General features: G+C 35.1%; 1 protein-coding gene across 1 annotated transcript; it reads left to right on the plus strand.

Moving 5' to 3' along the window:
* On the plus strand, nucleotides 1-13,792 carry LOC6041089 (TBC1 domain family member 9). The gene is made up of 10 exons (XM_038262720.1): nucleotides 1-182; nucleotides 296-471; nucleotides 6,166-7,144; nucleotides 7,204-7,309; nucleotides 7,367-8,035; nucleotides 8,098-8,253; nucleotides 8,307-8,470; nucleotides 8,526-9,523; nucleotides 12,937-13,028; nucleotides 13,090-13,792. The coding sequence occupies exons 1-10, from the start codon at nucleotides 139-141 to the stop codon at nucleotides 13,357-13,359; spliced, it is 3,654 nt and encodes a 1,217-aa protein (XP_038118648.1). The 5' UTR covers nucleotides 1-138; the 3' UTR covers nucleotides 13,360-13,792.

Below are 13,792 nucleotides of genomic sequence, written 5' to 3' on the forward strand. Positions count from 1 at the left end.
GTCAATCGAGTTCAGTTCAGAAGAGAAAAAAAACAACAAAAATGTTTTCTCTTGTTCGATGCTTGGACCTCCAAAAAATTTAGTGTGAAAAATCTAAATTTTGCACAGTTTCTCTGCTGAAATCCGGCTAAAAACACCATGTGGATCCCTCCGCGCGAGTGCGCAATGCCGTTTGCATTGTGGTAGGTATCGTCCCCCGCATTCCGGAACAAACGGAGACGGACCAAAACAAGATTAGATGTTGTGATTGATTGATTTTTTTTCTCGGTTCAAATCTTTCATCCCCTTGCCTCAGGCTCAGCGAGAGCACCCTGACCACGTCCAACTACTTTATGCTGCAGCGTCGGAAGGGCCACGGCGGCCAGCGCGGGTTCTCGTCGATGCTGGTCGGCACGCTGGACAACGTACTGGACACGAAGCCTTCGCCCTACCGGATACTGCACCTGCAGCCCTCGACCGGGTTGTACTACGGTGAGTGAAATTTAAATTAGCTTTCATGAAACTAGGTCAATTAGTGTGCAAATTAGCACCAGCTGGGTCATTTCGGACTTCGAAAGGTTCCAACACTTGTCCGTTTTATTTGTGTATTTATTGTAAGAAAGTCTCTTGATAAAAGTATAGCCTCTCAGCCAAGCAGATAAGCATTTCACCCAGGCGTACAACAGCGCAAGTGAATCACCATCAAGTCGCAATCGCTTCTGTTCTGTTTTGGCCTTACATCACTAGTTTTGGTTTTGTTTGTACTGGGCTGCTGATGATTCCTGTGTATTGACTGGCGATTGTTCGTGTTTGTTCTTGAATCTGTATTCTTGTGCTGCTCGTTTGCTGAATGATGAATGATTATTATGCGAGGTGATATTTAATTCAAGACAGAATAAGGTATATTTAACTAACCTATGGAAGTAACCTTGGTTCATTTTGAGTTAGATTGATCAATAAACATTTGAGAAAGCAATTTACTTAAAAACAGTATTTCCGATTCAAGGTTTATAAAATTATAATAACCATTAATAAATACAAAGAAACAATTTTGTACGTAGAATTTTAAGACGCAATTTTGAAATGGTTAAACAAAACTGCATAATAACAAAAAGTTTCCAGATGGGACAAACATACCTGTGCTTGTTTTAACAAATTTTTTAGCAATGTGCCAGATTACATAAACATAAAAATTCTAAAAAGTTAGAATCGTCCAAAAATGACATGGGACAATTATGCGTAGAACGGCAGTTACTCAGGTCTTGGGAAAACAAACAGCATCTTCTGAAATGATAATTCTGTAGTTTATAGGGGAAATTCTCGTATCTTTGGCAGGTTAAGCTCTCGCTCCTAACTCCATCCAATTTGCTGATTTTCACTATTTAAACAACTAATTTTGCAAAACTTTTGGTAGAAACTTGCTTGCTCACTTTTTATTGAGCTATTTATCACTCGATTTCAGTTGAAAACGCTTTTAATTAGCTTTAATTGCATGTCAAAGTTCTGACCTGCCAACATTAGAGGCACGCTGGAATTAGATGCTGTTCCCCTACCTAGAGTGATAAAAATGCTAATCCAATTTTTGAATTTTCTCTTTCCGTTTCTGGTCTTTTCAGCTGCGTCTTTTAGTGACCCTTTGCTTAACCGTTTCTTGGGCGTTTTTTATATGGAGTGTTGTGTTCTTTCCGAGCTCGGTATCAGCCTGCACGAAAAACATCACAATTTTTGATTTTTGATTTTAGAATTTTAGAATTTTTAAATTTTTAAATCTTTAAATTTTTAAATTTTTGAATTTGTGAATTTGTGAATTTTTGAATTTTGGAATTTTTGAATGTTTGAATTTTTGAATTTTTGGATTTTTAAATTTTTAAATTTTTGAAATCTTGAATTTTTGAATTTTTAAATTTTGGAACTTTGGAATTTTGGAATTTTAGAATTTTTGAATTTTTGAATTTTAAAATTTTAGAATTTTAGAATTTTTAAGTTTTTGAATATTTGAATTTTTAAATTTTTAAATTTTTGAATTTTTGAATTTTTAAATTTTTGAATTTTTGAATTTTTGAATTTTTGAAATTTTGAAATTTTGAAATTTTGAATTTAAGAATTTTAGAATTTTAGAATTTTAGAATTTTAGAATTTTAGAATTTTAGAATTTTAGAATTTTAGAATTTTAGAATTTTAGAATTTTAGAATTTTAGAATTTTAAATTTTAGAATTTTAGAATTTTAGAATTTTAAATTTTAGAATTTTAGAATTTTAAATTTTAAATTTTAGAATTTTAGAATTTTAGAATTTTAAATTTTAAATTTTAGAATTTTAAATTTTAGAATTTTAAATTTTAGAATTTTAGAATTTTAAATTTTAGAATTTTAAATTTTAGAATTTTAGAATTTTAGAATTTTAGAATTTTAGAATTTTAGAATTTTAAATTTTAGAATTTTAAATTTTAAATTTTAAATTTTAGATTTTAGAATTTTAGAATTTTAGAATTTTAGAATTTTAGAATTTTAGAATTTTAGATTTTAGAATTTTAGAAATTTAGAATTTTTAGAATTTTAGAATTTTAGAATTTTAGAATTTTAGAATTTTAAATTTTAGAATTTTAGAATTTTAGAATTTTAAATTTTAGAATTTTAGAATTTTAGAATTTTAGAATTTTAGAATTTTAGAATTTTAGAATTTTAGAATTTTAGAATTTTAGAATTTTAGAATTTTAAATTTTAGAATTTTAAATTTTAAATTTTAGAATTTTAGAATTTTAGAATTTTGAATTTTAGAATTTGAGAATTTTAAATTTTAGAATTTTAGAATTTTAAATTTTAGAATTTTAAATTTTAGAATTTTAAATTTTAGAATTTTAGAATTTTAGAATTTTAGAATTTTAGAATTTTAAATTTTAAATTTTAAATTTTAAATTTTAAATTTTAAATTTTAGAATTTTAGAATTTTAAATTTTAGAATTTTAGAATTTTAGAATTTTAGAATTTTAGAATTTTAGAATTTTAGAATTTTAGAATTTTAAATTTTAGAATTTTAGAATTTTAGAATTTTAAATTTTAGAATTTTAGTATTTTAAATTTTAGAATTTTAAAATTTTAGAATTTTAAATTTTAAATTTTAAATTTAAGAATTTTAGAATTTTAGATTTTAAATTTTAGAATTTTAGAATTTTAAATTTAGAATTTTAGAATTTTAGAATTTTAGAATTTTAGAATTTTAGAATTTTAGAATTTTAAATTTTAGAATTTTAAATTTTAAATTTTAGAATTTTAGGATTTTAGAATTTTAAATTTTAGAATTTTAGAATTTTAGAATTTTAGAATTTTAGAATTTTAGAATTTTAGAATTTTAAATTTTAGAATTTTAGAATTTTAGAATTTTAGAATTTTAGAATTTTAAATTTTAGAATTTTAAATTTTAGAATTTTAGAATTTTAAATTTTAGAATTTTAGAATTTTAGAATTTTAAATTTTAGAATTTTAGAATTTTAGAATTTTAGAATTTTAGAATTTTAGAATTTTAGAATTTTAGAAATTTACAATTTTAGAATTTTAGAATTTTGGAATTTTGGAATTTTAAAATTTTGGAATTTTAGAATTTTTGATTTTTTGAATTTTTGATTTTTTTGAATTTTTGAATTCTTGAACTTTTGAATTTTTGATTTTTTTAAAATTTTTGAATCATACACAAGAGCAGACATACAAAAATCTCCGAAACACGCATTCAAAACTTTGCCCCCGGCTTGCCGGTACTTGTCGGGTATCAGAAAATGAGTACCCGACAGGTACTGACACATATTTTTCTTCTACAGAGCAATTCTCTACGAAATCGGTCTTTTTTCTTCAATTTTAATTTTTGTATTTTTTAATCCGGCTGAAACTTTTTTGGTGCCTTCGGTATGCCCAAAGAAGCCATTTTGCATCATTAGTTTGTCCATATAATTTTCCATACAAATTCGGCAGCTGTCCATACAAAAATGATGTATGAAAATTCAAAAATCTGTATCTTTTGAAGGAATTTTTGATCGATTTGGTGTCTTCGGCAAAGTTGTAGGTATGGATACGGACTACACTGGAAAAATAATACACGGTAAAAAAATTTGGTGATTTTTATTTAACTTTTATCACTAAAACTTGATTTACAAAAAAACACTATTTTAATTTTTTTATTTTTGATATGTTTTAGAAGGCATAAAATGCCAACTTTTCAGAAATTTCCAGGTTGTGCAAAATCACTGACCGAGTTATGAATTTTTAATCAATACTGATTTTTCAAAAAATCGAAATTTTGGTCGTAAAAATTTTTCAACTTCATTTTTCGATGTAAAATCAAATTTGCAATCAAAAAGTACTTTACTAAAATTTTGATAAAGTGCACCGTTTTCAAGTTATAGCCATATTTAAGTGACTTTTTTGAAAATAGTCGCAGTTTTTCATTTTTTTAAATTAGTGCACATGTTTGCCCAGTTTTGAAAAAAATAATTTTGAAAAGCTGAGAAAATTCTCTATATTTTGCTTATTCGGACTATGTTGATACGACCTTTAGTTGCTGAGATATTGCAATGCAAAGGTTTAAAAACAGGAAAATTGATGTTTTCTAAAACCACCCACCATTTTCTATCGTCAATATCTCAGCAACTAATGGTCCGATTTTCAATGTTAATATATGAAACAATTGTGAAATTTTCCGATCTTTTCGAAAAAAATATTTTTGGAATTTTCAAATCAAGACAAACATTTTAAAAGGGCGTAATATTGAATGTTTGGCCTTTGTGAAATGTTAGTCTTGATTTGAAAATTCCAAAAATATTTTTCGAAGAGATCGGAAAATTTCACAAATGTTTCATATATTAACATTGAAAATCGGACCATTAGTTGCTGAGATATTGACGATAGAAAATGGTGGGTTGTTTGGGTGAAACTTAGAAAACATCAATTTTCCTGTTTTTAAACCTTTGCATTGCAATATCTCAGCAACTAAAGGTCGTATCAACATAGTCGAATAAGCAAAATATAGAGAATTTTCTCAGCTTTTCAAAAATATTTTTCAAAACTGGGCAAACATGTGCACTAATTTAAAAATGAAAACTGCGACTATTTTCAAAAGTCACTTAAATATGGCTATAACTGAAAACGGTGCACTTTATCAAAATTTCAGTAAAGTACTTTTGATTGCAAATTTGATTTTACATCGAAAAATGAAGTTGAAAAATTTTACGACAAAATTTCGATTTTTGAAAATCAGTATTGATAAAATTCATAACTCGGTCAGTGATTTTGCACAACCTGAAATTTCTGAAAAGTTGGCATTTTATGCCTTCTAAACATATCAAATAAAAAAATTAAAAATAGTGTTTTTTGTAAATCAAGTTTTAGTGATAAAAGTTAAATAAAAAATCACCAAATTTTTTTACCGTGTATTATTTTTTCCAGTGTAGTCCGTATCCATACCTACAACTTTGCCGAAGACACCAAATCGATCAAAAATTCCTTCAAAAGATACAGATTTTTGAATTTTCATACATCATTTTTGTATGGACAGCTGCCGAATTTGTATGGAAAATTATATGGACAAACTAATGATGCAAAATGGCTTCTTTGGGCATACCGAAGGCACCAAAAAAGTTTCAGTCGGATTAAAAAATACAAAAAAAATCGAATGACCGAAATCCTAGAGAACTGCTCTACAGACGAGAACTTGAGATCAAATTTGATACCTGCTTTGCTACGCGCGGTGGGAGACTCGGGGGCAAACTCGAGAGCAAATTTGGTGGGAAACAAATCGGGTAGCAAATGGTTTAACTTGCGATATTTTCGAAAAATGAAATTCTTTGAAATTTTCAATAGGATTACAAAGTTTAATAAACTTTTAGCATTTCTAGGCATGAATCAACCAATAATTATTGATTTTAAAGGTAAACGAGAGCAAAAAATAATAAAAACCCATATTTGCCCCCCGCGGTGGGCTTGTTTCGGTGGCAAATTTGCTACCCTAGCGGTGGGGATGACGGAGTTTTTTCAAGGTGGCAAATTTGATCTCGGTATTCATGAGCCGGGTGCAAATTTGTCAGAATCGGCAGCCTTAATCAAGACCGACATTAAAAAAAAAAAAACAAATAATACTTTAAGTTAACTCTGGAAATATGTTTTAAAGTGTTTAGATCGATCCGTTGTTTTTATTCTCCAGAAATCGCCGCCGACATCACGCTGGAAGCAATTCTCAAGGACTGGGAGTGGCTCTCGAAGAATCTGTTCCGCGTGATCAACGAGATGGAAACGGAGGAGGAAATCACAAACTTCACCATTTGCAAGATCCAATCACTGCTGGCGCACAGTTCGCGTACCACCGAGGAATCGTCCATGGTCGACCCGACCAGTTTCCACGTGATGGTGAGCAAGTTCCGCGAAAAGTTCAAAATGCCCGAGGACGAAAAGCTCGTCAGTCACTACTCGTGCAGTTACATCAAGAAGGTTCCCCGGCAGGGTCAGCTGTATCTGTCGTTGAACCATCTGTGCTTTTACTCGTACCTGTTTGGGGCGGAGAGCAAGCTGCGGTTCCGGTACAATGAGTTGACGGATATAAAAAAGTCTGGGAATATGATTACGATCAAGACGACGCAGATGAAGGAGTACACGTTTGCGTTTTTGTACTCGCCGTCGGAAGCGTACAACTTGATCGAGCAGATGTCGAAGATTACGATGCAGAAGTTGATCCAGGATCCGGACCGGCCGATCGTGGACCATGATCCGGTGGTGGGTCGCAAGATGGAGAAGAACGTGGGCCAAAAGACGGTGCTGTTGCGGGATTTGACGACGCGGCAGTTGAGCGACGAGTACCGGGCGCACTTCCGGCTGCCGCTGGCGGAGATGCTGGACGGGAAGATTACGGCGGCGCTTTGGACGCCGTACACGAAGAAGCACGTGAACGGGATGATTTATCTGTCCCAGAGCTACATGTGCTTCAAGAGTGATGTGTACGGACTGGTTGGGCTGGTCATTCCGTTGAACAAGATTATGAGCGTTGAGAAGAAAGAAGACCCGCACGATCGGTTCAGCAATCGGATCATCGTGACGACCTCGGATGCCAACATTTTCCTGTTTTCGCACATTCTGGATCGGGACTTTCTGATCGGTCGGATCTCGGATCTGCTGTCCAAGACGGTGACGTAAGTAACTCTTGAGGTTCACTTTTTTGGGGGTAGATTGAACCTGGTTCTTGTTGTAGTCCACCCAGGTACAGCGAGGACATCGACTGGACGAAACAGGAACCGCTGATGCACCTGTTCAAGGACCCGGACAACAAGGCGTTTGACGACCTGCAGGCGGAGAAGGTAAGCTACGAACACCTCTTCAAAAGCGAACAAATTTTCAAGAGTGTACCCTTGCAGCTCAAAAAATGGGAAGAACACTTCTCGATCTACGGCCGGGGCATTTCGATGTTCCGCACGACGGAGACGATCAACCTGGTCATCGACGGCATTCCGGACGCGCTGCGCAGCGAGCTGTGGAAGATCTACTCGGGCGCGATCAACATGAAGCTGATGCATCCGGGGCTGTACAAGGAGTTGGTGGCGCAGTCCGCGGGTCAGCACTCGTCCACGTTCGAGGAAATCGAGCGCGACCTGCACCGATCGCTGCCGGAACATCCGGCCTTCCAGACCAACATCGGCATCATGGCGCTGCGGCGGGTTCTGCAGGCGTATGCGGTGCGTAATCCGGAGATTGGTTACTGCCAGGCGATGAACATCGTCTCGTCGGTATTTCTCATTTACTGTGACGAGGAGGACGCCTTCTGGATCCTGTGCTGTCTGTGCGAGTCGCTGCTGCCGGACTATTACAATGACAAGGTCGTCGGGGCACAGATCGATCAGGGGTTGTTGGACGAGCTGATTGGGACGCATCTGCCGAGTCTGCACGTCAAGTTGGGCGATTTGGGCATGATCCGGATGATATCGCTGTCCTGGTTCTTGACCATCTTTCTGAGCGTGATGCCGTACGAGAGTGCGCTGCACATCATCGATTGCTTTCTTACCGACGGAGCCAAAGTGATATTCATTGTAAGTGCTTTTGATGATTTGAGTTGGCCAAGGGTCTCAACTAATTTGTAACACACTTGCAGATTGCGCTGAAGATCCTGGAATGGAACCAGGAAAAGCTCCTCAATTGTAAAGACGACGGTGAGGCGATGCAGTTGCTGTCGAACTACCTGATGGGCATTTACAACGACGAAGTTCAACAGATCAAAAACATGGACAAGGAGCGGAGTCAGTTGAGGGTAAGTTGTTCGTGAAGATTCTTAATCGTCCTAATTAATAATCATGTTTGCAGAGTCAATCGGTACAAACGCTGATCTACGACGCGTATCGTAACTTTGGCAAGCAAATCACATCCCAGCGGATCGAGGAGCTGCGAAACAAGCACCGGCGGTTGACGATCCACCAGCTGGAGAAGGACCTGGAGACGAGCTTCGTCAGGAACTACAAGGACAATGGGTAGGTTTAGGTTCTCGGATAACTGTCCGTTATTAATTTGGCATTCCCGTTGTAGTTACTTCGACGCCGACGAGCTCCGGATGCTGCTGTGCTACACCAAGGACGAGAAGATTACGCTCAAGAACTGCAGCCGGCAGACGAGCGTGGCCGGCGGTACCGAGCAGGTGTACGACGCGGCCCTGCTGCAGGACACGAAGAAGCGCTGCCGAGACAACCGGTACGACTGCTTCCGGGTAGATTTCGACACCTTCCGGAAGCTGTTCATCGAGCTGACCCCGTGGGGACACGTGCAGAACATTGACGTAGCCGAGAAGCTGTTCCGGCTGATGGACAAACAGGTCTGCGGATATCTCGAGTTCAAGCAGCTCATCTTCGCACTAGGGATCATCTGCTCGAAGCGGGCAACCGAAAAGCTGAAGCTGCTCTACATTCTGCACCTGCCACCGCTGTTGTCCGCGCAGGAGATCGAAAACAGCAGCAGCATGACCGAGTCGAAGGACTCGGACACGGAAGTCGCCACCGAAGCGGAAAGTTTCTTCAGCGACAACCCCATTGAAACCATCAAATCCTTGCCATCGCCAATCGACATCAGTCTGGAAGCGTCCGACGTGGAGAACCTCTCGCTGTCCCACTTTAACGCCGGAACGCCCAACCTGTCCATCGACGAGTCGTCCACCAACGCCGAAACGTCCTCCATTTTCTACGTTGACCTGCCCGTCCCGGTGGCGTCCACTTCGGCGGGCGGCAACCCAGCGGGCGAGGCCGAATCGTTCGGCTCGCGGTCGGACATCAGCGATCTGGGCTTCAACCGGATCAGCTTCGAGGACGCCAGCAGCAGCACGACCACCAACGGACGACGCGTTGCCGGTTATGGGGGGAACGAAACGCGCAGCATTAGCAGCCTGCGGATATTCCTGGACGAGCCGGACTCGAACTTTACCAACAAAACCATTCCGAACATGGCCCAGCGAAACTTTATCGCACTGTGGACCACGCTGCTGGAGATTCTGAACCGGGCCAAGCGGGTGCCGGACGCCGAGGTGCAGCAGGCTTGTAAGTGGGGAGATCCGTGGGGAATTTTAGCATTTAGGAAATCGAAACAAATATGAAATTGAAAATTTCTAAAAAAAAAATTGATTTGCATTTTTTTTAAATTTTATATTTCTTTATAAAGTAGTTGTTCGGTAACTGGGCGTTGTTTAACTGGGCTGCTTTTTAACTGGGCGCTCGATAACTGGGCCGTAGCCCAGTTAAAAAGCAGACAAACGTCAAAAAACCAAAACAAACCGAAATGACCGAGGGGTTAATGGATGCAAAAGCATGTTCAATAAATAATAAAAACTTTTTTCAAACTTTTATTTCATTTCAAGTCATAATTAAAGACATATGAAAAGTAAACATCGTAAATAAATTTGATTAACTTTTATTTTTATATTTCATCAGGAAAATATTATGCATCGGTGTTCCCCTCGTTATTTTTCGTTCAGCCCAGTTAGCGAGCAGCATTCGGTGACTGGGCTACGTTCTCAGCCCAGTTACCGAACAAATACTGTAATTAAAATTGGTTAATCGGACTAAAATTTAAAAAAATATATTTAAATTTCCTCAATTTTAAAATTTTTCAGATTTCTAAGATTTTTAAATTAATAAGTATCTTTAATTCATAATAAAAAAAATTAAAAGAATATATTTCCAAAAAATGTAAAACTCATAAATTAAAAAAAAACTACAACTCTTTAATCCCGGATTTTTTCAACAATCTAAAATTGTTTTGCTGAATAAACAAAATTTTATGATTATAAAAAAAATCAATTTCTGAAATGCTATTATTCTTAAATTGTTACACATTCTGAAATTAAAAAAAAAATATTTCTAAAATTTCTAAATTCTGAAATTTCGAAAAATTAAAATAAAATTAATAAAATTTATTTCATTAATCACAAAAGCTAAAAAATAATAATTCTAAAATTTTGAAATACCAAAATTGTGTGATTGTTCAAATTCTAATTTTTATTAAAATTTTACATTTCTGAAATGTTCAAATTTACTACAGTGGACTCTCTCGCTGTCGATATTGAAGGGACCGTCGAGAACGGGAGGTATCAAATTATAGAACGAAAAATCAAAGCTTCTTGAAGGGACTGAAACATTTATAGACAATATTGATATCGAGAAGATTGACGTTTTTGGCCGTCAATCTTTCCGTCAACTGTCTTTCTAAAAAATCTTAAATTCTAATTTTCTAAAAATTCTGATTTTTTGTTCTTAGAAAAATCTTGAATTCCTGTTTCTAGCATTCTAAAATTGCAAAATTAAACAAATCTAATTTTAATTCCAAGATTTTAAATTAAAAAAAAAACTTAAATTCTAAAATACCTAATACATAAACAAATTAAAATTTTGAAATTCTACAAGTTTCTATTTTGAAAGTTCTTAAATTCTAAATTTTCATAAATACTAAATTTTTTGTTCTAAGAAAATCTCAAATTATTAAATTCTGTAATTTTGAAAAATCTAGTTTCATTCATTCATTCTAAAATTACAAAATTAAAAATCTTAATTTTAATTCAGGATTTGAAATTTAAAAAAAAATTCTAAAATTTTAACATACCAAAATGTACATATGTACAAAATAAAATTTTACAATTCCTAAATTTGAAATTTCTAAAAATGTAAAAAAAAACTTTTTAAATATAATCTCAAATTCTTAAATTCTGATATTCTAAAAATTCTAGTTTCCAGATTTTTAAAGAATTTCATAATTTTAATTTGAATTCCATGATTTTAAATTTCTTTAAAAAAAAATCTTAAACATCAAAATGTATACAATCATTCAAATTTCACAACTCTATTTTTTTTTAATTTTTTTATTTCTCGGAAATCTTATATTCTAAATTTATAAAATACTGAATCTTTTGTTCTGAGAAAAATCTCAAATTATTAAATTCTGTAATTCGAAAAAATATAATTTGTAACGTACACTCAAATCCCGATGGTTTGACACCAACTGTTGTCAAACGAACGGGGTCACTTTTTAGTTTGACACCCCTTTTACACGGAGTTCATAACCGGCTCTGTGGCTTAATGGTTACGGCTTCTGTCTCCCAAGCAGAAGGTTCAGGGATCAAATCCCGGTCGGTACCTTTGAAATTTGGAATCAGGAATTTGAATATGAATAAAAACTTAAATGAATCAGGTGGGATTCGAACTCACACCTTAGGATTGGTGGTCTGGGACGCTAAGCAGTCGGCTATCAGAAGGTTTGCACTCTAGCAGTGAATTGATCCGTAGTGTTGAAACATGTTATCTCTTCTTCTCATATTATTAAATACGCGCTGATCCCTGATTTGCCTGAGGGGATTGGAAGTCTAAATATAGATCGAGTTTCCTTCAGATGCTTGCTTCTATGTTTAGGCGGGGCCGAACAATGCCCAGCGACCTCGGAATTGGACCGCAAGGAGCTCTGTCATTCTGAAACGGGTCGTTGGAAGCAGCGCGAGGGCTATCACCACCTCATACCCGGGACTGAGATAAGGTGTATCAGCATTCGGCATGTACACAGTCTGATACAAATTATACTTTCCCATAATTTCGCTACCGGTTAGCGGGTATTGGATTGGACCACACACACACCCCTTTTACACGGAGTTCACACACACTATCAAACGTTTGTGACAGTTTGACTTGACCAACCAACGGGGTACAAACTAAAAAAGTGTCAAACGAAAACGTGACCAACCACCGGGGGTTGAGTGTATTGATAAGTATAAAATTTAAAAAGAATCTTAATTTCTAAAAAATCTAAAGTTAAAATAAATCGCAAATTTAAAAAAATAAGCTCTGAAATTTTGGAATGTTAAAACTATATCATTTTATACTTTAAAAATTGTAAAAAGGGATACGATTCTTAAAACACTAAAAAATCATTGAATTTTAAAATAAAGCTGAAATTTTAAAATTAAACATGCTAGATATACTTCTAAAATTATTAAAAAACTAAAAATGTTAAAATTTTAAAGTTTTCGAAAATTCTTTAATTAAAGAAACTTAAATTCTTGAATTCTATATCTATATCATTTTATAATTTAAAAATTGTAAAAAGGGATACAATTCTTAAAACACTAAAAAAATCATTGAATTTTAAAATAAAACTGAAATTCTAAAATTAAACATGCTAGATATACTTCTAAAATTATTTAAAAAAACTAAAAATGTTAAAATTTTAAAGTTCTCGAAAATTCTTTAATTAAAGATATTTAAATTCATGAATTCTAAAGTCATTATTCTTAATTTTTTGAAATTCAAAGTATTTTTTTTAAGAATCTGAAAAAAGATTCCTAAGCTCAAAAAAAAAAATCCGGAATTCTAAATTTCGGTAATTAACTGCCTTTGAAAATTTCCGAGAGTCTGATTTTTTTTTAACGGAATAAGGAATATATATCTGAAGTATCTTTTGTCCCCCTTAGACAACACGCTAATTTCTCTGGGAGAAGACGCCGTACTAAACCGAAGTGAAGACAGCATCGAGAGCTTCACCCAGTTTTCGATACCAAACGAGGTTCGTCGGAACTACCAGCTCTGAATCCGAATGTTACTAAACCAGAATTCTACCATTTTAGACGGACCCCAACGGGAACCCCTCTGGCGGTGCCGGCCCCGTCCCCGCTGTTCCGCTGGACCGCAGCTCGGCTTCCGCCGCGTCCACCCCGAAGCGACATTCCGCGGGACGGAGAAGCGCGGACGGTGGCGGCCTCTGGGAGGTCACGCTGAACCAGTTTGTCGCGACGACCATCTCGGTGTGTGCCATCGACGAGCACTTTACGCAGCCGTTTTCCATCATGTCCCGCATCGAAATGCTCCAGAAGAACCGACGAAAGTGCAAAGCTTAAGGGCAAACACGATACGTAAAAAAGTCAGGCTGTTTTTGTTTTTATTGTGCAAAACATAAAGCTTACGTGCTTCTGCTTCGAAATAGAAAGGGCCGACAATCCCAAGAGTGGAAGAAAATACGGACAGAGTCCTCTCTCCCGGGTTGGAACCTGCTCTGCAAAGTGCTCTTGTGACAAAAGACGACAAAAAAAAAGTACGAACAAAATCACATTTTTAGGAAACTATTACAAAGCAAACAAAATAAGCAGCAGCTTCGTCCACGTGTGGCATTAAATTGACAAAGTTTTAGTGCATGAAATGTACCTTCTTTCACAAACAGCATATTTACCTAACAACACGGATAATATTGTGTAATCTCTATTAGGCCATTATGACAGATTATTGTTATCGGATGATGATTATTATTAATATAATGGAATATTTTTATCCTAA

The sequence above is a fragment of the Culex quinquefasciatus genome, chromosome 3 (genome assembly GCF_015732765.1).
Source record: "Culex quinquefasciatus strain JHB chromosome 3, VPISU_Cqui_1.0_pri_paternal, whole genome shotgun sequence".
Classification (NCBI taxonomy): domain Eukaryota; kingdom Metazoa; phylum Arthropoda; class Insecta; order Diptera; family Culicidae; genus Culex; species Culex quinquefasciatus.